The sequence below is a fragment of the Sorghum bicolor genome, chromosome 3 (genome assembly GCF_000003195.3).
Source record: "Sorghum bicolor cultivar BTx623 chromosome 3, Sorghum_bicolor_NCBIv3, whole genome shotgun sequence".
Classification (NCBI taxonomy): Eukaryota; Viridiplantae; Streptophyta; class Magnoliopsida; order Poales; family Poaceae; genus Sorghum; species Sorghum bicolor.
Window position 1 is genome coordinate 37355 of NC_012872.2, and position 25348 is coordinate 62702.

At 42.7% G+C, this 25348-nt stretch overlaps 3 protein-coding genes and 1 pseudogene across 3 annotated transcripts; 3 read left to right on the top strand and 1 right to left on the bottom strand.

Annotated features, from left to right (window-relative positions):
* Nucleotides 307–1230, bottom strand: LOC8077537 (putative nuclease HARBI1). Its single transcript, XM_002456988.2, has one exon. The coding sequence runs from the start codon at nucleotides 1228–1230 to the stop codon at nucleotides 307–309; it is 924 nt and encodes a 307-aa protein (XP_002457033.2).
* On the top strand, nucleotides 3332–4978 carry LOC8078065. The gene is made up of 3 exons (XM_002454813.2): nucleotides 3332–4056; nucleotides 4146–4191; nucleotides 4612–4978. The coding sequence occupies exons 1-3, from the start codon at nucleotides 3713–3715 to the stop codon at nucleotides 4732–4734; spliced, it is 513 nt and encodes a 170-aa protein (XP_002454858.1). The 5' UTR covers nucleotides 3332–3712; the 3' UTR covers nucleotides 4735–4978.
* LOC8077535 lies at nucleotides 14598–14956 on the top strand (annotated as a pseudogene).
* LOC8077536 (S-type anion channel SLAH4) lies at nucleotides 20467–22682 on the top strand. The gene is made up of 2 exons (XM_002454815.2): nucleotides 20467–21562; nucleotides 22220–22682. The coding sequence occupies exons 1-2, from the start codon at nucleotides 20594–20596 to the stop codon at nucleotides 22511–22513; spliced, it is 1263 nt and encodes a 420-aa protein (XP_002454860.2). The 5' UTR covers nucleotides 20467–20593; the 3' UTR covers nucleotides 22514–22682.

The window sequence follows — 25348 nt, forward strand, 5'->3', positions numbered from 1 at the left end:
AGATTTTGGTACGTTGCATGGTACTGTAGCTAGAGAGTATTGGTGCCCGGCAGAGCTGAAGCTGCTGAATGTCTGCAAGCTGAAGCTGCTGAATGTTCCCTGACGACAAATCTTGCATGGTCTTGTCTCTTGTTGCATTTGAGTAAAATATTGCACTTGAGCTGACGACAGGAAGAAAAATAATTCGATGGTTCATGGTACATGAATAAAAACAAATGACCTATTACATTTGAGTATATAATTTTGAACAGGATGAAATAGAAATGAGTAGCTAACACAAATCGAAATAAACTATAACATTTAAAATTATATAGTGTACGAATATAAATCTGGATGATGGTTCCACAGGTGTTCGATGAGATCTTCTTTCAACTGCACATGTGTTCCCTTGTCTCTGATCTTTCTATGTGCCTCAATATATTCATCAAGTGTACGAGTAGGTTGGCCATGATCAGGTTCAACATTTTCACCACCGTAATCAAAACGTTCCCGAGGGTCAACCACGAATCCTTCATCTTCCACAATCATATTGTGCATGATCACACAAGCCCTCATGATCAATGCCAAAGTCTCAATGTCCCAAGGGCGCGCTGGTCCTCGAATAATGGCGAACCTAGACTGAAGAACCCCAAAAGCTCTCTCGACCATCTTCCTCGCTGCTTCTTGTGCTTTGGCAAAATATTGCCTCTTGTTGCCCATAGGAGCAGCGATGGACTGGACTAAAGTAGCCCATGAGGGGTATATACCATCTGCAAGATAATATCCCATTGTGTAGTCATGTCCGTTAACAGAAAATTTCACTCCTGGAGCTCTACCTTCGGCTAGGTTATCAAACAAAGGAGATCTATGAAGAACATTGATATCATTATGGGACCCAGGCATTCCAAAGAAGGCGTGCCATATCCAAAGGTCGTCCGAAGCAACAGCCTCTAGAATAATAGTTGGCTTGTCCACATGCCCCTTGTACTGACCTTGTTTATCATATGGACAGTTCTTCCATGCCCAATGCATACAATCAATGGACCCTAACATTCCCGGAAATCCTTTTTTCTCACCCATTGCAAGTAATCGTGCTATGTCCGCCTCATTGGGGTATCTGAGGTATTCATCTTCAAATATTTCAACAACTGCAGCAACAAACTTACGTAGGCTCTCAAGTGCAGTACTTTCGCCAATGCGAACGTACTCATCTGTCGCATCAGCTGGAACCCCATAAGTGAGCATACGCATTGCGGCAGTGACTTTTTGGAAGCAACTCAATCCAAGCTGATTGGCCGCATTTCTTTTCTGCACAAAGTAATCATCGTACGCTTCAACAGCATTCATTATGTGTACGAAAAGTTCCTTAGACATCCTGTACCTGAACAAAATAAATATAAAGTTTGACAACTCTAATAATATTTTAGCAGGTAATAAGGAAAAATTAATCCGAAGGTAAAGAACAAGAACCTTCGACGGAATATTTCGGGGCCGTATGTTGGATTGTCCGCCAAATAATCTTGATACATCCTGTCATGTCCACCTTCTCTATCACGGCGAAGATATCTACGACCTTTGACAGAGCCACCGTGTGGTCCTTTGTCATCGGACAAAGTTTGTACAATTCGGGCAGCCGATAATATCAGGAAGTCATCGGATGATTCTTCATCCAATTGTCTTCGCGAACAAGATCTCTTCGTAGGCATGATTCCTGAACGATAAGGTTCTGCAATAAACAACGGCATGTACAAAAGCTGAATTCTGTTCTGCAATAAACAACGGCATGTACAAAAGCTGAATTCAAAGCAACAGGGGAGCATCTGGCAATAGACGGTGAGCTTCTGGCAACAGATGGCAAGCAGCATGGAGCTTTGTTCGATCAGTACCTTTGTTCGATCAATCAAAGAAGGAAGCGAGCAGGAGGTGAGCTTCTCGCATGACGGGTGTGTCCTCGGCGCCGCAGCAGGAGTAGGCGACACAAACGAACCGGCGGCGGCGTCTTGCACGTACGCGAGGACCAAGGATCTTCACGGCGTGAGGAGGAGGCCCAGGGTTGGATTAGGTGCTTACTTTTAAATTTTACCAAGCTGGAATGACAAACTATTGGAGAGACATCTTTTTTTCACTTGCCATATCATTAAAGCAAGTTGCCAAATCACAAGATTTGGCAAATGATTTTTACCAAACTATTAGAGATGCTCTAATATACATACATTTAACTGATATATCATATTTTATAGGAATCATAATCTAAATAAAAAACTAAAGCTAGCAACAAACTTCTCATGTTTTAATATAATACTGAAGTATATTAAGAGATAATACTAGAGTAAGATAAGATTTGCCTAATTTCTATTTTTATTATTAAATAATTATGTCTCCAAGCTATATATTATTGTAAATATTAACTATCCAATACCATAGATGTCATGGTTATCAATAAAATAAATTATGGAATTTAAATTTTATAAAAATGATAAATATAAATAGATTGATATTTTTCTCCCGTTGCAACGTATGGGCATATTTACTAGTTATGAAAAAAAATAATATTATGTGGTTGAAAAAGTACAGCTGATTCTAAATTTTGTTCACACTTGGACTTATTAGTGAGACTTAGTCATACTTTTCTCACAACAAATCAGCATTAACATAAGTCACAGAAATGATCCAGCGAATAGAGTGATAATATTTGCTTTTCTCATCTTTGTATATATCGGTAGGTATGCGTGCTTATTTTATTCTGTTCCTCGTTTATTTGTTCTCCATATATATATAGCAGTAGCAGACTAAGGTTTGGGTTGCCGCGCGCCAAGCATGCATGCATGTAGTTGAAATTAAAAAGGAATAATCTCATCAAATACATACATTGCGATGGGTATATATCGATGGATCCACCGTCAAATCAAATCAACCACGGAGTTAATAACACGATCGATGATCCAGCTACGTACGTCTACCTATATATATAGGTACTAGCTAGTTGTAGCTGTTATTGCAGTACGTAGTATACATTAGCTAGTGTATAATTTACGTCAAACAAGTTGATGAAAAGAAAAATTAAATAAGGTGATTATATTGATCATCGATGCATGCATGGGCTCCGTCGTCCGATCCGCGGATCCTTTGCTTGACCTGCACGTCGATCCAACCCCAACGCCCCGACCCCAAGCAAAGCAAAGCAAACAATAATGTAGACAGTACATGCATGGAGCAGCTAGGACGCATGGGATCGATCGAGTATCGACACACACGTCTTCCTGGCCTCGCTTTACAGCCAGACGATCGAGATCTAGCCAGCACAAGCCATCGATCGATCCATATATATATGTTATTCCTTTCGTGGCATGGAGGGGTACGTATAGTATGTGGCCAGAGCAAGCAATGCAAAGAACAAAATGAAGCAGGATCGGAGACATGCATCTAGCTGTCTAGCTAGCTAGTGTATATACAGTACGTAGTAGTAACTAATAACCGGCCGCCTGCCCGTCCGTCCATATATCATCGATATCGATCCTTGTACACAGCAGCCGGCCGGTCAGTAGCTAGTACCTGAAGATCGATCGAGAACGCAGCAGCAAGCTAATAAGCTAGCTATACGACGATCATATACATCGATCGATCGACAAGCTAGCAAAAGTAAGCTGCTGCTAACAAGCTAATAAGTGGCAGGCAGCTAGAGCCAGCAGCTAGCACGGTCGTCGTCGGAGGCCAACTGATCGATCGATCCGACATGGCCGAGAACCTCAAGCCCGTGGCGCTGCTGCTGCTGCTGCTGAACCTGTGCATGTACGTCATCCTGGCTATCATCGGCGGGTGGGCCCTCAACGTCGCCATCGACCGCGGCTTCATCATCGGCCCCGAGCTGCGGCTTCCCGCGCATTTCCACCCCATTTTCTTCCCCATCGGCAACTTCGCCACCGGCTTCTTCGTCCTCTTCTCCCTCCTTGCCGGCGTCGTCGGGATCGCATCCGCCATCGTGGGCTTCAACCACCTCCGCTTCTGGAACTACCACAGCCTGCAGCCCGCCGCGGCGTTGGGCCTCGGTGCCTGGGCACTCACAGTCCTAGCCATGGGGTATGTCTCTCGTCCATCTCGATCGTCTGCATAGTCCTTATTATTTGATCATCATCATATCATGCATTTATGTGTTTTAATAATTGCAGGCTAGCTTGTCAGGAAATCTCTTTCGACCGAAGAAACGCCAAGCTGGTACGTATCTAGCTAGCTACTAAAAGTACATGATCCTCGTTCCAACAAATTAACAATTAAAATGATCCTTAACTAGTAATTATTAAGAGAGTGATATATTGTTTTTTGAGTTAAAGGGCTACCTTTCAGTTAACATCAAAAGACCAAGATCCAGTTTACAGCGCAAGAGAGTGATATATATATATATATATATATATATATATATATATATATATATATATATATATATATATATATATATATATATATATATATATATATATATATATATATATATATATATATATATATATATATATATATATATATATATATATATATATATATATATATATATATTATTGTTTATTATCAAAGTACTATATATTAATCCTAGCTGCAAAATTTTATATATATATTTGTTAATTTGCATCATGTCAGGGCACCATGGAGACCTTCACCATCATCCTAACAGTGACGCAGTTCTTTTACGTGCTCGCGATCCACGGGGGAAGTCACGGACCCGCCGTCCCGGTCGAGCGCCGCCGCAACTTTGCAGGATGAACGAATGGAAACATATATGCATGGCACGGATCTGAGGCAAAGGGAGAAGGACAAAAAAAATTAAGGGAAGGAAGGAAGAAGCCGGGTGCTTAATTTGTTTGTTTCTTTTGGCCACTTCATTCAATTATCCGTTTGCTGGATTAATTTATTGTTTGAGTGCATTCGGAGACATACTGTATGTGTTGACAATTTCAATTACAATATTCATATGGATGGAATTAATCCACAACTGGTTTAATATTTAGATTTTGTTTGGATGTAGTCAAATTCACATCAATCGACATGTGTTGAGATGGATTGGAGTGAAATTTGAACTAAATTCCACTCCAATCCACATCAACACACATGGATTGAAGTGAATCCGACAACATCCAAATAGTTAGTTCCAGTACGATCGAGGACGTATTGTTTTATGGCGCCTGTGCTTGAATTAATTGTCTTGTTGGATTCTCATTTTCTTTTACAATCATTGTCAAGATAAGTCACATGAAAATTTGGACCGATCCAAACAAAATTAACAAGCAACACGCATGCACGGATGCCAAATTTGGTGGCCCAAAACCCCCCACACGATTTTGCTGTGTAAAAAAACCAAGTCCACACAAAACTCCTAGCTAGGAACAAAGTGGCAAAGTTTGGTCAAACAACCCATTCCGAGAACACCCTGTCTATTCTCATCTCGATCCCGTCACCCATCTCCAACAGCGCGCCCACCGCCATATATACGCCTCCTGTCCTGGAAAAAAATTCTATGGGCGATGGATGAGAACAAGAGATAAAAAAAATCAATCGCATTGCACGTGCTCCCACTGCCTCCTCCATTTTGAAGATGTGCCCCCATTTAAAAACTCCCTACCACATTGGCCTAGCCTGAGGCGGACAATTGGAGGTCCATCCATGTTGCCTTGGTCAGTTTAAGGTCGGCATCCCTAGCTAAGTCTATCTGTGTCAGCAGCATCCCTCTCAAATGTAGGGTTGTAGGAGGTAGGATACAGAGGAGCTTGTGATGGATGAGCCACGACTGGAGGAGCTTGAGGTGAAGGATCCAATGACGTACGAAGCTCATGCACTCCATTCAGTCCCTGCCCACTCTTGATTCGTCGTCCCTATTCAATTTGTATTGGCATTAGTAATACTGTAAGATTTTTTATGGTGCCACAATGAAAGAAAACCGAAAGGGCCTGCATTGGAGTTAAGCAGATTTTCCGGGCTTGTCATGTGTCCGATACATTGGTCAAATTTCTGCATCGACAAAACAAGTAGCTTAACCTAGCTAATTGAGTACAGCGAGTGGATATGTTCCACAATTGTGAAATTTAGCACAATGTAACTCAGATGAAGCCAAAGGATGCAAGGAAAACCTAATTCCAAACACAAAGGATTTGAGTTCAAAGAGTTTGGGGGTGTTTTTATATGCATCAGAGAGCTCTTCAATGAGAACAAGAGATAACAAATAGTGCATAGGGTTTGTCTCGAACTCCACCAAGGCATACTTCTAATGTGCACCGGACAAATGCAATAGTGTTCAGATACAGTTTGTCGAATGGACGAAGCAGCCACCAAAAAACATTACTAGGTGCACCAGAGAAATCACTAGAGAAAAGGATGCATGCGATGCAGAGGTTGCATCGAAGAAATATGGTGCTTGTTAGTTCAGAGAGTCCAGTTCCAGCTAGTTTATTGTGCATAGACTATATATACTTTCTCCTCTCATCCATTTGAGATCTCTTGGAAGGCATGACACATCATATTTGGGCCCAAGAGAAATTTGGTATATTTGAGTGATCAAAATATTTTAATTTTAGGTTAAGGAATCTATTAGTACTCAAAGAGTACGTGGCAAGCATGCATCCGCTCTTCTCGTTATTCTTGCCAAGTGAAAGTCTATGCTTATTACTCATGATAAATGACATCACCTAGACAGTTTGGTGGTGTTTTGATGGTTTGTTATGTCTCTTTGCCGATTATGAGAGGCCTAAGAAAGTGTTCACGGTTGTGGCAATCCACCATTTTGGAATGGAGAAAAAACAACCATGAGAGAGCATTTGGTCCATGATAGATCATGGGATAGCTATATCCTTGCACGTGTGCTCCAACAAGGACAAATAAAGAGTGTCGACTCTCTGATACATAAAAAAGCACCATGTTTCTAAACCATTATATTTTGCATACTTTCTGCAATTTAGATTCCTAAATTGACATGTTAGTGTAGGGTTGGAACTTATGGTGCAAAACTTTGTGCCATACAACATTTGTTTAGGCACCATAGGTGAATTTGGCAATATGATTTAATTTGCCTCTGAGCATCTCCAACAGTTTACTAAATCACTTGCCATCCTATAAATTTTGACAAATCAATGATAAAAATCCTCTCCAACAGTTTGCTAAATATGTTTGCTAAAAATTTCCACTTGCCATCGTCGGGTGCCTCGCGCGTATTTGTACACGCGCGTACTCGTTAGCCCATCCGCCTCCCGCGTCATCCCTCTTCCTTCCCGCGCGCTGTGCGAAATTTTCCTAGGCTATTGTCAGTGTGGTATAGAGCTGCTGCCGTGCTGCTGCTGATAGCGATAGCTGCTGCTGTGCTGTCGTGCTGTGGTACAGAGCTGCTGCCGTGTTGTGGTACAGCTGCTGCCGTGCTACTGCTGATAGCGACAGCTGCTGCCAAACTGCTACTAAGCTGCCGTGTTACGGTACAACAAATAATTTAGTGCTTGTTTGTTCAATAAAATGACAGCAAATGACATTAGTATTGAAGCAAATAAATTCAAGCAAATACACTTCATGATCAAACAAAATATGTTTCACAGATGATGGTTCCAAAATAAAATAATAGATGATGGTTCCAAAACAAGATATGTTTCACAGATGTGTCAACGTGATGAAGACAACGTGCGCCGGGGATAGATGGATCACGCGACGGGAGTAGATGGATCGGTAGTTGGTTTGATGTATGGGTAGTTGAGGTGTGGGCCTTTTTTTTAATTTGGCAATCCTAAATAGCAAACTATTAGAGATGTTCATTTTTTCCACTTACCAAAACTTTTAGCAAGTTGTCAAAACTCAAAGTATGGCAAACAACTTTTAGCAAACTGTTGGAGATACTCTGAACTGGAAGTTGCCAACCCTCGGAACAATTTTCACTTTCTTGTACACACGTGAAACGGCATCGGAGTGGTTTCACCAATTTTGCTTCCTGCCTATCCCTCTGCACTAGAGGTTGTATTATTTTTAATGTACCTTTTCAAGTGTAACAAGTTAATATAAAATAAGTTGTATTTAAGTTACCTTCACGCAAAAAAACATTTTGATTTCTAAGGATATTCACATTTATATATTTTTTGTAAAAAAATATTCTTTTGAAAATTAGAATCTGGTTTACCAAACACTCTCATAAAATTTTCCTTAATCATCACAAAAATATTTCATAGGAGAATCTGAATCTGAAATATTTCAACCAAAATTTAGATCCCTACCCAACAAACTCTTAATGTATAAAACAGTCCTCACTTTAAACGATTAGCCTACCATCGTAATTTATGAAGTGTTGTTCTTACATTTGCCCATCCCACCATTTCCTTTTTGTATTATATTGTTTTTTTTAGAATTACACCATACAACGCAGACAATGTGCACTCATCTTTTTGAAATATACTTCTGTTGCATTGTAAGAAGAACAGAAAAAAAAGCATAGTCATACCCATGTAAGTTAATGAGAGTATGTGGGCTCAGATTGAAAGAAAGCTTTGTTGCTTGGGCCGGCGTGCAAGTCCGCCTCTAAGTTAGACCGAGGAGAGGAGAGGTGTTAAGATCACGTAGTCTACTATTTCTTGGTAAGGACTAAGTTCTACAGTAATGTCGAGAAAACAACAATCTAGCGGACGATCGAAGAGGCAGCTAGGCATGCAGCAGAAACCACTACAAAAAGTGTGGCTTTTTGACATTCTATAATGTCATAATATATGCAATTTATGTCATAAATTGAGTTTTATGACATCAAGGTGACATAAACTGTAATGTCAAAAAGCCACTGTCATAAAATGATTTTATGACATCTGTTTTGCTAAATGTCATAAGTTTATGACGTGTGATTTCAGTGTCATATAATCTTATGATACTAGTTTAGTGTCATTAAATCCTAGCCTTGCCATGTAGGCAATGCCACGTAGGATGAATTGCTGACATGGCAGGAAGGTGTAAAATGTCATAAAATGAATTTGGTCTGATAGAGCCTGCAATCTCCACAATTAATTAAAATATCATAGGCATTTTATACAGGTTTCAAACTACAATACAACACCAAAAGCACAAATGACTGCAGAACATAGGCTACACATGAGCTATAGCTTCAACTGGTGTCTTTGGATCTTGCCCATCTTCTGTTGCTTGAGCAAGATAGGCCTCCATATCAACCTAGCAACAATAGCAACCAAAAAAATCTAGATTTGTTAGATATGACCTTCATGTTGCAAATTTGTTAGACCATATACTGACTAGAGAAAAAAACTAATATAAAACTTAAAATAATTGTGCAACTATGAATTTGTATATGTAAAGGGAAAAGCTCCAATACATTAAGATGGATAATCAGTTGAGTTATCTTAGCAATGTGAAACTAACTCTATTAACAAAGGTCAAATACTACTCTTTATGGATGATCAGGTTTACCTCATGAATAATTGCATAATAAAATGGCTATGTAAATTGATAAGTAGTGGGCAAAGAGAACTTAGATGCAGAAAACAAAAGCAACAAATTTCACAGAAGCCGCAATCAATTTCACAGTAGTATGACAGTGGACAATCTTGAGGGAAGTATGCAGTAAGCAGTCGAAAGTGATAAGACTTAGCTAGGATCTACTACTAGTAGCACGAACGGGGATTCAAGGTACAAGAATAATATAGGCAGTGATACATGTACATGCAGTAGATCTATTACAAATGGGAAGAAATAGAGAAACACATAGATCAAGAGGTTTAGGGTTTCGATCGTCGTTGGCGGTGGGAGTAGCTCCAGAGACGTCCATGGTGATGGCGTCGGGGCGGTGACGATGGAGATCTCGCCGTCCTTTAGGCCTCCAGCGGCTCTGCCCGATGACGGCGTAGGGGTAGAAGCGCGGTGGTGAAGTGGTGCTTCCTGACACCACTGTGCGCTGTTAATCGGCAACCTAGGGTTGTGAGTAGGGTTTGGCGGCGCTCAACGAACCTCATGTTGTGTGCCTCTAGCCCCCCACTCCTATTTATATGGCGCAACGCGTTGGGGGCCCACCAACCATGGATCGGTTGGGCGCCCCCGATCAGGGCGTGATCTAGGGGGAAAGGCCCCAACCATTGGGCTAGGCATGAGATTATCCTAACATTCTCCCTCTTGATCTCATCTATGCTCTTACGCTTTGTTAACCCACCCCATCACAAATTAGTGTATTGAGTATGTTTCATCTTAACAGTTATTACTGTTAGATTAGACAACCACAACTACTTTTTTGTTTTTGAGATGAATTCTCACCTTGGGCCCCTTAGTATCTAGGAATCATAGGCTTTCCCTTAAACCTATGCCGGCTACATGTTCTCTGAACATATTGGGCGGTAAGCCTTTCGTAAGCGGATCCGCTAGCATCTTTTCTGTGCTTATATGTTCAAGACTTATGACGTGATCCCGAATTTTATCCTTCACAACATAATATTTTATGTCAATGTGCTTGGCGGCATTGCTTGACTTATTGTTGTGAGCATACAATACTGTTGGCTCATTGTCACAATACAACTTTAGTGGTTTATCGATGCTGTCGACCACCTTTAAATTGGGTATAAATTTATTAAGCCAATTCACCTGTCCTAATGCCTCATAATAAGCAATAAACTCAGCATACATTATGGACGATGCAATGACTATTGTTTGTTTTGAGCTCTTCTATGATATGGCTCCTTGTGCGAGAGTGAATATATACCCTGAGGTAGACTTTCTATCATCTCCCGCGTAATCAGAATCTAAATATCCTACTATTCATAGGTCATTAGATCTTCTATAGGTTAACATGAGACCTTTCATGCCTTGCAAGTATCTTAAGACTTTCTTTACTAGATTCTAGTGTTCCATACCTGGATTACATTGATATCTACCAAGCAGCCCCGCCACAAAAGCCAGGTCTGGTCGTGTGCACACTTGAGCATACTGTAAGCTTCCGACAGCTGAAGTGTATGGAACGGCTTGCATGCAATCACGCTCGAACTTGCTCTTGGGACATTGATGTTCCCCATACTTGTCACCTTTGACAATAGGAGCTGGTGAAGGTTTACACTTATGCATATTGAATTTCTTCAAAACTTTCTCTATATATACTTCTTGAGACAATCCCAATGCCCCTCGGTGTCTATCTCGGTGAATCTTTATGCCCAAGACAAAAGAAGCTTCACCTAAATCTTTTATATCAAAATTTGAGGACAAAAACATTTTGGTTTCCTGCAGTAGAGTGACATCACTACTTGCTAGTAGAATGTCATCTACATACAGTACTAGGAAAATGTATTTCCCATTCTTGAACTTTGCATAGACGCAATTGTCCTTGACATTCTCTTTAAACCCAAACTTTCTGATCGTCTTATCGAACTTCAAATACCACTGTCTGGATGCTTGCTTTAATCCATAAATGGATTTCTTCAGGCGACAGCCCATTCTTTCTTCGCCTGTCACAACAAAACCTTTCAGTTGTGCCATGTATACTCTTTCTTCGGGATCCCCATTGAGAAATGTTGTTTTCACATCCATTTGATGCAATTCTAGATCAAAATGTGCCACTAGGGCCATTATGATTCTAAAAGAGTCCTTGCTTGAGACGGGAGAGAATGTTTCATTATAGTCTATCCCTTCTCGCTGAGTAAAACCCTTTGCTACTAATCTTGCTTTATACCTTTCTATGTTCCCTTTGGAGTCACGTTTCACCTTGTCGACTCATTTGCAGCCTACTGTTTTGGCTCCTTTAGGAATTTCCTCTAGGTCCCAAACTTTATTGGTACTCATGGACTTTAATTCATCTTCCATGGCTTCTTGCCACTTAGATGCTTCAGCGCTCCTCATGGCTTCTTCAAATGAAGTGGGTTCTCCCTCCATCTGAAGTTCTTCGCATTCATAGACTATGTAGTCATCTGAAATAGGAGACTTTCTTGATCTTTGAGGTCTGCCAGAAGGTTCTGCTACTAGCATTTCTTCTTCTTGGGGTTGCTCTTGTTGGGGCTGATGTTCATCGACTATGGGTTTATTCAGCTCCTGAAGGATAGGTTCCGAATTAGCTGTAGGCGAAATAACAGTAGGTGTTGTCACCACCGCTGTAGGTCCAACAACAATAGGTAGCGTGAAGTAGGGTTCCTGCACCATAGGAATGGGCACGAACACCCGCTTCTCTTCAAGGTTGATTTCTCGCGCTGCCTTGCTCCCACTGATCATCTGATCTTCTAGGAAACTAGTGTGTCTCGTTTCCACAATCTTGATATGTCTACCAGGGCAGTAGAAATGATAACCTTTCGACTTTTCTAGATAGCCAATAAAATAGCAACTTACTATTTTGGGGTCTAGCTTTCCAATATTTGGGTTAAATACCTTTGCTTCAGTAGGGCTCCTCCAGACACGCAAATGGTTGACTGAGGGTTTCCTATCGGTCCACAACTCATACGGTGTTTTAAGTAAAACTCTGTTAAGAATATGAATGGCGATTTTAAGGCCTCCATCCACAAACTCAATGTCAGAGTGGAATAGCCCATCATGCTGCACACCATATCCATTAGAGTACGGTTACGCCTTTCTGATACTCCATTTTGTTGTGGGTCACCCAGCATTGAATACTGGGCTACTATGCCATTTTTCTGTAAGAACCTTGCAAAAGGTCTAGGAACTTGTCCATAAGGGGTATGTCAACCATAGTACTCCCCCAACGGTCAGATCTTACTACTTTGATTTTTCTATCAAGTTGATTTCCAACCTCAGCCTTAAATATCTTAAACTTGTCTAAAGCTTCTGAACATTCTTTGATTGGATAAATATATCCATAACGAGAGTAGTCATCCATGAATGTGATGAAGGAATCAAAACCATCCATAGATGTCACTGGAAAAGGTCCACAAATGTTTGTGTGGATATATTCTAGTACTCCCGTGCTTCGCTTAGCGCCTTTCTTTATGTTCTTTACTAACTTGCCTTTAATGCAATCAATGCATTGCTCCAACTCTGAGAGTTCTAGTGGTGGGAGGATTGATTCTTTGACTGCGTTCTATTCTCCCCCTAGAAATATGGCCTAAACGACGGTGCCATAATTTCAATGAGGAATCAATTCTCTTTCTTTTCTTGCTTGCATTTGCGGACATTGCATTCTCAGCATTATTACATTCAGCATTCACATTCTCAAACATAGATAATAAATAAAGTTTGTCTTGTCGGAAGGCAAGACCCACACATTTATTATTTAACTGTAGCTTACAATCATTCTTGCTGAAATTGCAATCAAAACCATAGTCTGACAAACATGAAACTGAAATTAAATTTCTATCTAGAGAGGGAACATAAAGAACATTATGTAACTCAAGTGTGAAACCACTAGCCAAATCTAGAGATAAATTTCCTATAGCTTGAACTTCCACTTCAACGCTAGTGGCCATTTTACAACAAGAAAACTCTGATACCATTGATAAGACTTAGCTAGGATCTACTAGTAGTAGGACAAACAGGGATTCGGGGTACAAGAATAATATAGACAGTGATACATGTACATGCAGTAGATCTATTACAAATGGGAAGAAATAGAGAAATGCGTAGATCAAGAGGTTTAGGGTTTCGACCGTTGTTGGCGGCGGGAGCAGCTCTAGAGACGTCCATGGTTATTGCGTCGAGGCGGTGACGATGGAGATCTCACCGTACTTAGGCCTCCAGCGGCTCTACCCGACGACAGCCCAGGGGGTAGAAGCGTGGTGGTGAAGTGGTGCTTCCCGACACCACTACGTGTTGTTGATCAGCGACCTAGGGTTGTGAGTAGGGTTTGGTGGCGCACGATGAACCTCGTGTTGTGTGCGTGTAGCCCCCCACTCCTATTTATATGGCGCAGCACATTGGGGGCCCACCAACCATGGATCGATTGGGCGCCCCCGATCAGGGCACGATCTAGACGGAAAGGCCCCAGCCGTTGGGCTGGGCCTGATATCATCCTAACAGGAAATACTCACAATGGCATCGTCCTTGTATACGGGAGCGAGCGAGCTTCCTATGCTTCGGTTTCAGCGGGGCAGAAGAAGAAACGGCGCGCGGCACCTTGCTCCGTGCTAAGCGCCCCTCTGCACTCTCCTCCGCCCGCCACTACAACTATAACTCCCTTCTTTTTCTTTTGGGCATGTCATCGCTTCCTCATTGTTATTCCCTAGATTGAAACAGAACGGGAGACACAATCCAACCAAATCAATGGCCACCCCAACTAATGAGATAGTCGTACGGTTACGAGCTAAAACCACCCTACCTTTGCTGACAGGTGGCTACATCACGGTACTCCGTTAGGGCCCACCCGTCCGCCACTCCTCTACGATGGAGTTGACGCATGCGTTTACACGTTTACGGCGTCGTTGACAGAATATTCCGGGAATACTCTATCGCTGCCGAGCGTGGGGACGGCTCCTGGGCTCCCGTTCTGGCCTGCCTTTCTGTGTCGGAATTTGATCAGCATGGGCTAGGCCAGCTCGACACACCGTTTGGTGTGGCCCACGTTATTGCCTAGCAGAAACCCGAGCCCATCGCCATTCCCAGCGTCTGTCTTGTCTCGCTGCATCGGCCGATCTCCCCATCCCATCCTCCCCTCTTCGTCGATCGATCCCACCACCTTGCCGACCCTGATGGCCTCTGCCACCTCATCGGCCACCAGCGCTGGCAAATCATTGTTCCAGGGCTCCGCAGGTTCCTCAAGAAGCCGTGGGAGATCACAGGGCCCTGCGCCTCACCCGAGTACCGCAGCGCACTGCCTGGCGCGCTCGAGTACCGCGTCAAGTGCCCGGCCACCGTGAGCGATGACCGCAACAAGGCCATCGTGCCCACATCCGACCCGGAGACAGTCTACGACATCAAGTACTTCACCCGCGACCGCCGCCGGAACCACCCACCCGTGCGGCGCACCCTACTCCGCAAGCCCAAGCTCGAGCGCTACATGGCCACCAAGCAGTTCGACCCCACCAATCACAATTTCACAGTAGTATGACAGTGAAGATGCATGAGTGCTTGCAAATGGGAGGCTTGTCAACCTGGTGTTGATAGATTGATATGTGGCAACTTCAACCTAGTGGAAATCAATAAACTGAGCTACATGCAGTTTAATGAATGGGGCATTCCACGGTGATGAATGAGTTGGCCTCTAGCATGTGTGATTCCAAATATGATCCTTTGGCTGCCATTGAGGCAAAAAGGGCACTTCTTAACTCTGGTAAATCAGATGAAGGCAACATGGGTAAGAAGAAGGGAGTCATGCGTTTGAACAATGAACTTACAGTTATTATAGTGGGATCCAGTCAATGGGTGGGAAATGAAGAGAGAGCTAATCACCCAAGATTAGAAAAGGACAAATAAAGAACATCTTGTGAGGTAGATGTGAGAATTGAAGATGTAATGCAAACTCAAAGAGGAAACTTAAGATATTGAGATGGTGGAAGAGGTGCCGGCAGTAAAAGAGACACTAGAAATGAAAGAGATTCAAATTTCTGATAAATATGGTAATAAGAGGGTTTTGGCATCCATTCATCATCATCTAATGACTATGTGGTTGATAAAAACATAGCATTTACATACTCGATCCATCTATAATATCTGGAACTTTTATGTACTTTTAACTATACATTGTTTGTAAGGCCCTGTCTAAATTTTTATTACATATACTTGATATATTTTTTAAAAATAATAATAAGTATGTTAGCATTGTATTTACTGGATATATATATATATATATATATATATATATATATATATATATATAACTTACAGTTATTATAGTGGGATCCAGTCAATGGGTGGGAAATGAAGAGAGAGCTAATCACCCAAGATTAGAAAAGGACAAATAAAGAACATCTTGTGAGGTAGATGTGAGAATTGAAGATGTAATGCAAACTCAAAGAGGAAACTTAAGATATTGAGATGGTGGAAGAGGTGCCGGCAGTAAAAGAGACACTAGAAATGAAAGAGATTCAAATTCCTGATAAATATGGTAATAAGAGGGTTTTGGCATCCATTCATCATCATCTAATGACTATGTGGTTGATAAAAACATAGCATTTACATACTCGATCCATCTATAATATCTGGAACTTTTATGTACTTTTAGCCGACCGTGCTGAGTCGCTGCCCCCTGTCTCGGTCCCCATGGATCTCCAAAACCCAAATGGTATGGTGGGCATGCACATGATGCAATGGCCATTGTCAAGGTTTACATGGCAGCTCGGGGATATATGATCATCATCTTCTTCTTTACTATAATTCACCCAAAAGAATTGTGCTTGGTCCACCCAAAGAAATCACCCCCGCTGAGGGCCTCAACTATTGTGTACCCAGGAAAGCGCACACAGGATTTTATCTCCAACAAAATCAATACGACAACAATAGAGGAAAGTTTGAACCCTGCATCAAACTCTCCGCCTAGATTAGCGGCCGCACCCAGGAAGACACCTTCAACCACCTCGCTAGCTACGGCGGGCACCTCGACAGGGCTCTCAACAGCTTCTTCTCGACGCAGGGCCGTCTAGCACAGGCAGTCATTCTCTCGTTCCCCACCAGGATGCGGTGCGCGCTCGGCCGCCGACCCCGGTCGAGCCTGCCGTACCAGGGTATCTAGGTTGGACAGCGAGACCAAAGTTGAAAGGAGGAGCAGGAGCAGCCACCATTGTGAACGCTACTGTCGCTGGATTACTCGTACTACTCGTTCACGGCTTCGGCACCTCCATCACGCACTGGTGCAGGTGAGCAGACCCTTGTCCGCCCACCCCCTTGATTTTATTTTTCTGATGAAATCTAAGCACATCACATGATCAGTTGTGCACGCGTGCCATGTGCTCAAGCTTGTGCCTTTGCATGCGTCATTGCTGGGAACGTTGATCAACTCGTGCGTTGTTGATAGGAACATTGGGTGTTGTCTGAATCCTACACCGTTTACCCGATCGATTTACCGGATTCGGTGCCTCGGACAAACGTGCTGGGTTTTCTACTCGATGGTGACATGGTCTGAAGCAAGTATGCTTTCAGTCTGATATATCTGACATTTGAATTTGAACATAAATGTAGTATCTGACATGGGCTATGACAGTTTGGATTCAACAGGGACAATCTGAAGGACATCTTGCTCTCTGTTTACGGGGTTGAGGTAAGGTTAGTTATTGATTATAAGTTCAGTAGTTCACTCATATGCAATTGGCACATTTGGGAACCATGAAGTTGATTTGAGTACAAATATTTTTGGTTATATTTTTTATATTTTCTTGTTGACAATCCGAGCTTAGTATGTTCAGGTCTTAGAACCCTTCTCTGGTTCGAGTATCTCTGTTCGATGCACAATGTTTTGGAGTATTGACAGTGTGAGGTAGCTGGTTGTTTTTTTTTTTGTTGCTTTAGAGATGTTGCTTTCTTAAAAAAGAAATCTTGATTCTGCTATGAAGTCAGTGGTAGTAAAAGTCCTTCGTTCAACATAATTTAAAATGTTAATTTGGCTAATGTTGGCCAGCACTCCCTTACGCTAATTTGATATCATGGGATCACTGATGATGATAGTTTCTGAATGTGCATTGCAGTCAACGGGTCAGTAAGTGATGGTCCTAAGTAAGAGCAAGTGGTTGAGATGATAGAGGAAGGTCCAACAAAGCCCCATGCAGGTGAGGTGCCTCACCGGTCAGGTTGTCACTACATTTGTTCTTTGTTTTTTCTCTCTCCCAACTTTTTGATTTTCCTGAACTGCATGCTTTGGTGAACCTTTCTACCAACTATTTGTGCATTTTAATGCATCTTTGCCATAAACCACAGAAGAACGAGGCAGAAAAGTAATGTTCTTATTTTCAATAGATTGAATCTGTTATACTAAAAAAATCTAGAACATGACAAGCCGATGATAACAATGAGAATGTCATCGACGTCTCCTCTGATGGCAACGACGACAACGAAGAAGACTACATGCGGGCTTTGGAAGATGAAGGTATGTGAACAAATTAACTAGACCTCACACTATTAGTTATAGATGCTCATCTTTTTTATATATATCATCATCACCTTGTGTAGGTGATCCTGTTGATGCTGTTTTTTATCTTTTTTATTTGCACTATCTGATCTATTGAATTAGAACGATTTTAATATTTGTCAACTTTTTTCTTGTGCGATATTAGTTTAATATAATATTTGTTGCTAGGAGTCTAGGACTATTTAAGCTGAAATAAAATAGTACCTACATGTTGACCTGGACATAATTTAGGTATATTCCTTTTTATTTGGATGTGATACATGCTCTGATCATTAATTTCATCATTCTGTTGGAGGCAAGCAGAGGTGCTTGACTAGGCGTCGTTGCTTGTTGGAGCAGAGTTCAGGGTTGAATTGCCAACTTATAGAACAAATTTGTTAATTGCATCAAACTTTGCATGATAACTCAATCATCCATACTCCAAACAATTCAGTTAAATTTTCGATGCTTTCTTACAGTTCCTTGCATGGTCGATGAAGAGGAGCAAGGCTGTGAACAAGGGTAAAACTATTGTCAGAGTTGCACACGAAGGGGCACATTAATGGCATTGTGTATGCGCTGATCTTTGATCAAGGGGATTTCAGATTCCAAGACCTTGTTGACAGAGACATCATTTGATACATGGGTTAGCCCACTCCGTCACTCGTTAAGGGCCTGGTAAGGGACATTGTAATAGGATTGGTCATCTGATCTTTGTGTGAACAGGTGCAGGTTGTGCTATGGTTCAGACTTCCACAATGCACACAAAGCAACAAAGATGTTTTTGTGCTTTCAGCAAATTTTGTGTTTCATAGCTACTCTCCTTTTAATATCTGACTGTGGTGTCAGCTTATTTGGAGGGTAGAGGAGCCTATGGCTCAAAATGAATCTTTGTATTATTGGGAGTGTACTTCAAAATTACTTTTATTATTTGTGAACTTGCACTGAGTTATGTTCATCACGGTTAAATTTTAGAATATTTGCTTCATGTTGAATCTGAGTAAGTATCCGATGGTAAATCTGAATTCGGACCATCCGTTTTGTAATGTGGCAAAAGAGTGTCATCTGAATTCAATCCCATGCGTATTCGATCCATTTCCGTCCCCACGTGAGATGGTTGTTGTGACGAGTTAGAAGTGCTTCTTTTTTATTCCAATGATATTATTTAAGAATAAATATGAAAATATCTTGTATATTATAATTATCATGTTTAGTTGTTTAATTTGTTTTTTCAGATGCCGCACGGGCACTATATTAGTCCAATCCAAGAAATTAAAGGCCATATCGAGCTAGCAGACCTAATATGTACCTAAAACGGTATCAACTCCAAATCCGGCCATGGAGACGTGATTACGAGGTGCGTCTGCGGGGCGTGGTGGCTTTATTTTATTTTGCCCCTCTCGCTCGATCGTCCTCGTGCTACCTCCACTACGTACTTTCCTTTTTCTATTCGATCATTCTTCTGTGTGCATCGATGTGTGATACACATCGTCCGTAGGAAGATCGGAGGGGAAGCCAACCAGGTCCACTGCCGGCCCATTCTGACGAGGAATCCACGTAGGATTCATACATTACACACACATATATATTTCGTACGGTGCTCCGGTACGCAAGCTAGCTATAGTCGCCTTTTGAACACACACCTTTTTTTTGTTGAGCTAGCTACCGTTTCTCCATGAAACAAAAAAACTGGTCCTCCTACAGAGGAATAATACACAGGTCTTGTTTAGTTGCAAAAAAATTTGCAAAATAGATATTGTAGCACTTACATTTGTATTTGACAAATACTATCTAATCATAAACTAACTAGGTTTAAAAGATTCGTCTCGTAAATTATAGATAAATTATGTAATTAATTATTTTTTATCCATATCTAATATTTTATGCATGTAGCGTCTCAAAAATTTTGTAAAATTTTTTTGAAACTAAACAAAACCATAGCTGGGCAAGAAACTGGCAGCGCCTGCCCCAGTTACTGCCTCACCCACATGTACCCGCAGGCCGGGCCGCCAGTACTGGACTAGAATGAACGAACCGAACCGGTCGAGAGCACTCACCACTTCTGATCCGATGGAATAGGTACTACTTGCTTGCTTGTAGAATATACTGTACTCCAGGAAGGAGGAGTTAAGTAACCTCAGTTGGTGACAAGGGTGTTTGGATCCAGGAACTAAAGGATATCATATTTATTGTCACATCAAGTATTTGAATATTAATAATAGAATTAATTAAGAAGCTGTGACTAATTCACGAGATGAAGAATCTATTAATTTGTCATTAGCATATATTTATTGTAGTACTATATTATGGACTGGTTAGACTTAACAGATTCGTGTCATAAATTAACCTCCATCGTCTGTGTAATATGCTTAATACTTCAAATAGTGTTTAAATATGTTTATTACTACCGATGCGACAGGACTAAAATTTTAGGAGGTGGCCTAAAATCCCAAGCTGATCGAACTGGACCTGCTGCGCGCTGGCTGCCCGCTCGATCCATGGGCCTATAAATACCGATCGGTCGAGAGATAACCACCAAGCCACACACCCTGCAGCTGCAATATACAATTAAGCAGACGATCGAGCAGAGGTGGTGGTGGTGGATCGACGATCGATCAGCAAGCTCATCATATCAAAAGTTATTAGCAAATGGAATTGGTCGCATCACCATCATCATCATCCTCTCCCTCCCTTAAACCCCACGACGACGACGACGGCGGCAGTAGCAAGAGCAACAATAATACTGCTAGCAGCAAGAAGCAGGCCACCAGCAGCAGCAGCAAATGCCCCCCGCACGGCGGCGGCAACTTATTCCGGCGGTGGGGGTGGGAGTGGGAGTGGGACATGCTGACGCGTTTCCACGCCGGCTACTTCCGCATCAGCCTGGCGCTCAGCGGGCAGGCGCTGCTGTGGCGCACGCTCATCAGCGACTCCGCCGCCGCCGCCTCCGCCTCCAGCGGGCATCATGGGCCCCTGCTGCTGCCCCTGCTGCCCTCCGTGGCCTTCCTTCTCCTCTGGTCGCTGGCGCTGCTGGCCCTGCTGGCGCTCGCCGCGCTCTACGCCGTGCGCTGCCTGCTCCGCTTCCCCGCCGTGCGCGCCGAGTTCCGGCACCACGTCGCCATGAACTACCTGTTCGCGCCCTGGATCTCGTGCCTGCTGCTCCTGCAGTCCGCGCCGTTCCTGTTCCTGCGCCCCAGCGCGCCACCGTACCACCTGCTGTGGTGGGCCTTCTCGCTGCCCATCCTCGCGCTGGACGTCAAGATCTACGGCCAGTGGTTCACGCGAGGACGCAAGTTCCTCTCCATGGTGGCCAACCCGGCCAGCCACATCACCGTCATCGGCAACCTCGTCACGGCCAGGGCGGCCGCCAGTATGGGATGGCACGAGGCCGCAGTCGCCATCTTCGCCGTCGGTGCCGCGCACTACCTTGTGCTCTTCGTCACGCTGTACCAGAGGTTCCTCGGATCCGACTCGCTGCCGGCCATGCTGCGCCCGGTCTTCTTCCTCTTCTTCGCCGCGCCCAGCATGGCGTCGCTCGCCTGGGACGCCATATCAGCCTCCTTCGACACATGCTGCAAGATGCTCTTCTTCCTCTCGCTCTTCCTCTTCGCGTCCATCGTACGTCGCGCGCGTATCGTTTATCTGTTAATTAATTTCTCTTCATGTTTTATTCTATTTTATATTAATTATGCATAGTAACTAATTTTTGCTTGAAATGACTATACGGTGAATGAAGTTGCGTTGCGCACACCACACTCATTTTGTTAATAATATCCGAAAATTAAAAACAAGCTAGTGCTAGCTAGTGCGCATGCACGGGTAGACTAGATAGATAGATAAGTATAATAATATTATTCTCGCTGGTGATGGTGGGCGGAGACAAATTAAAAGATATACCTTGTCCCCGTGATTTCGTTTGGTATGATTGAAAAATATTATTTGCTGATTTATTACGAGAGAAAATACTGTTAAATAACTGCTAGATTCGACAGAAATAGAGAATGTGAGATAGACGACGATGCATGCATGTAGATCTCATGCATGCATATATACTCTCATCATGCATTGCACGTTGGAATTATATTATTGGATCATGCATGCATACTCTATATCTGCATATAACTAGTGGTCGTAGTGCATACAGATGACTCATATATTCCGTGTGGTACAATAATGATTATATGAACGAACTTCACTGATCGATGATGCATACAGTAAATAATTAAATACTAATTCAAGATTACTATGATATATAATGTGCATGCATGCATGCAGGTTTCCCGTCCGACGCTGTTCAAGCGTGCGATGCGTCGCTTCAGCGTGGCGTGGTGGGCCTACTCGTTCCCGCTGACGCTGCTGGCGCTGGCGTCGGCGGAGTACGCGCGGGAGGTGCGGCAGGCGGCGGCCAACGCGCTGATGCTGGCGCTCGCCGTGCTGTCCGTGGCCGTCACCCTCGCCCTCATGCTCTTCACCGCCCTACGCACAGCCGACCTGCTGCCGCGCGACGACCCCTTCGACTGCCCGCAGCTGCCCCCCCCAGCTGCTCGTTCCTCCATCCTAGCTAGCTAGTCAGCTAGACAACATGCATGCATAGATCATTGATGCATTCTACGTTTCAAATTAATTATAAATCAGGTTTGACTTTTCTAGTAGATGTTAAACGCATGTAAATTGAGATGAGATCGATACAAGGACAGACAGTCTTTTGTGAATGAAATATATATGTTGTCATTTACTAGTACTTTTGGAAAGACAAATGCTAGCTAGTATATATATACATTATTGTCCACAACATCCGATCCGATCCTTTATATTTATAGTAGCTCTGCAACACACGATCGATCGATGTAATCTCCCAGTGCAATGAAAACCCAAAGAAGATTAACATTGTATCGTCGTACGGTACGGTATTGAATGAAAACGGGCCGCCGGACCAGAAAAAGGCTTATCGTGCCGTGCCGGCATGGCAACAAGAAGGTGTCGTCTTCCATGTGTAGGTGCATATATGAGTTACGTACGGTCCGCATTAATTAGCACGAAACACGGCCCCAAGTCCCAGATAGAGACAAAAATATATACGTGCATGACGATGTGTACGTCTAGCAAACAACCTAGAACCTTGCAAATAATAATATCCATGATGCCGATCGACGTCCACCTGGCGTCTCAGCTTAGCGTACGAATTGCATGCACCTAGCATGCAATGCAACAAGCTAGTGCGAATACCACCACCCAGCTGAGCCACGCGCGTACGTACAGCCCACAGCCTCCGATAGTCCGATCCGATCCCCTCTTCTTGTTGCCTTTTAATTTGCTGTGAGGCCGGCAGCGGCAGCTGTGCTGGGGCAGGTCAGATCAGCTGATCAAGTCAGCTAGTGGTGCCGTCTCTCTCACACCGTGCCTTGCTCCCATCCATCGTGTCGTCGTCTACCTCCAGTTGTACATATATATCCTCACGTCTCCTTATGAGAGAAACTAAGATGCCGTTTGGTTTCGTGGATTGTGAGGACGACGGGATGGGATGGTCCTTATATATCGTGGTGTTTGGTTGGAGATCGGAAGGGATGAGATCGATCATCCTTGCGAGAGACTATTCTCGTCTGATACGAGTCTGGTGTCCCGACGTTTGGCTTGTTCAAACATGAGGCTGGTGTACCCGCGCTCGGCGTGGTTGACCCTGAGACCTGTGTGGCCGACTGTGCCCTAATGCTCGCACGCTCGTAGCTCACCGCCATGTCCGGCACCTCACAGCTCGCACCCACAGCCTGCAAGCCTATGGGGAGACAGAAGAAGACTAGAGGACAAAAGGGGCAGCGCTGCACGATGTGGGGAGGGAAGAAGATACCGAAGAGGCCATGTGGTGGCTACTGGTGCGTGAGAGAGGTAGGGGAGAAGAAACAAATGACACTAGGGCCTTGTTTAGTTGCAAAAAATTTTGCAAAATAGATATTATAGCACTTTCATTTGTAGTTAACAAATATTGTCCAATCATAGACTAACTAGGCTCAAAGATTCATCTCGCAAATTACAGATAAACTGTGCAACTAGTTATTTTTTAATCTATATTTAATGTTCTATGCATGTGCCGTAAGATTCGATGTGATGAAGAATCTGATAAATTTTGCGAAAATTATAAGGAACTAAACAAGGCCTAGGGTTTTAGATAAATCGAAAGCTCACTGGTTTTGTTCTTGAAAACGACAATCTTGGCCGTTGGATGAAGATGGGAGCTTGCCATTAGCTGGGCCTATCGGTTTACAAGGCCCAAAGGAGCATTTTCAGTCGAGGCCTAGGTTACGTTTTAAATTGTTCTCTCTGTCTTAAGGTGGGCCAAAATAAGGCACGGGCTGAAAAAGCTTTCATTTTTAAGTGTATTTTCAATTAACTTAAATTTTTAATTAGTGCACTGCTTAATTTTTAAGTATATTATCATAAAATAGATTATGTAATGTTGCTTGCGTGAAAGCGCTACAAGAGTACGACGGATCAAGAATTGAAATAAGAGCATGAAAAGAGCGGTGATGTGATGCCTCATGATGCTAAGCTTTTTCACGTGCTAGGTGTGTTTTTTACAAACAAAAACGTAAATATAGCTCAGATAAAAAAATATATATTAGGTATAGATAATTAGATATACTTTCGTGCTTATATAAGTTAGAGCAACTCACGTATAATGATAAAACAATACGCTGATCTAAGACGTATTAGGAACTTGCTTCTTTTAATTATTATAAACTATCCTTGCATCTTTGTACCGAGGATCCGTTTTTAACCTCTTTTAAACTGTCATTGCATCTTATACATTTTGTATGTGATATATGTTTGTATTTTGACTAAAACAATTTATATATGTAATAATGAAATTAAAAAAAATAAGTTTCGTTGTCGTTACGATGTACGGATATTTTTGCTAGTAATATAACTAAAATAATGTGCGGCAATCATGAAATCGGCGTATATTGAGATTCACGGTGATGAGGGGTGGTTAAAGCTAGGTGTGGTGATGCCTCTTCATTTTGTACAGCAGTAGGAGTCTAATTGCATGCATTGGTTTTGTTATTAAGGAGGTACACGTACACTTACTCTTCTCTATATACAGTTGGCAGCTCCATCATATTCATATACGGTGATCGGTCATCGGTCGGTGTCGGTCACGTGAATGTGATCCGAAAGAAAAGAAAGGAAGAAGAGCAGCACGATCCCTGTGCTCTAGCTGCGCAGCTGGAAACTAATGGTCCCACCACCCCCATTTTCCTGGAGAGATGCATGAGCTTGCTAGACTGACAGTGAAATGGCCAGCAATAATATCTCTATCATCATCCACCACCATAGTACTGTGCGTATTTGTTTTCAACGGTGAGGCTAGCCAAGCCAGATATAGCTGTACGTTGTTCATTATATTAT

Coding starts and splice junctions, on each gene's coding strand:
- LOC8077536 (XM_002454815.2), top strand. CDS start 20,594: ATGGAATTGGTCGCATCACCATCATCATCATCCTCTCCCTCCCTTAAA. Junction 21,563..22,219: donor TCTTCCTCTTCGCGTCCATC/GTACGTCGCGCG, acceptor GCATGCATGCAG/GTTTCCCGTCCGACGCTGTT.
- LOC8077537 (XM_002456988.2), bottom strand. CDS start 1,230: ATGCGTATGCTCACTTATGGGGTTCCAGCTGATGCGACAGATGAGTAC.
- LOC8078065 (XM_002454813.2), top strand. CDS start 3,713: ATGGCCGAGAACCTCAAGCCCGTGGCGCTGCTGCTGCTGCTGCTGAAC. Junction 4,057..4,145: donor CTCACAGTCCTAGCCATGGG/GTATGTCTCTCG, acceptor TAATAATTGCAG/GCTAGCTTGTCAGGAAATCT. Junction 4,192..4,611: donor ACCGAAGAAACGCCAAGCTG/GTACGTATCTAG, acceptor GCATCATGTCAG/GGCACCATGGAGACCTTCAC.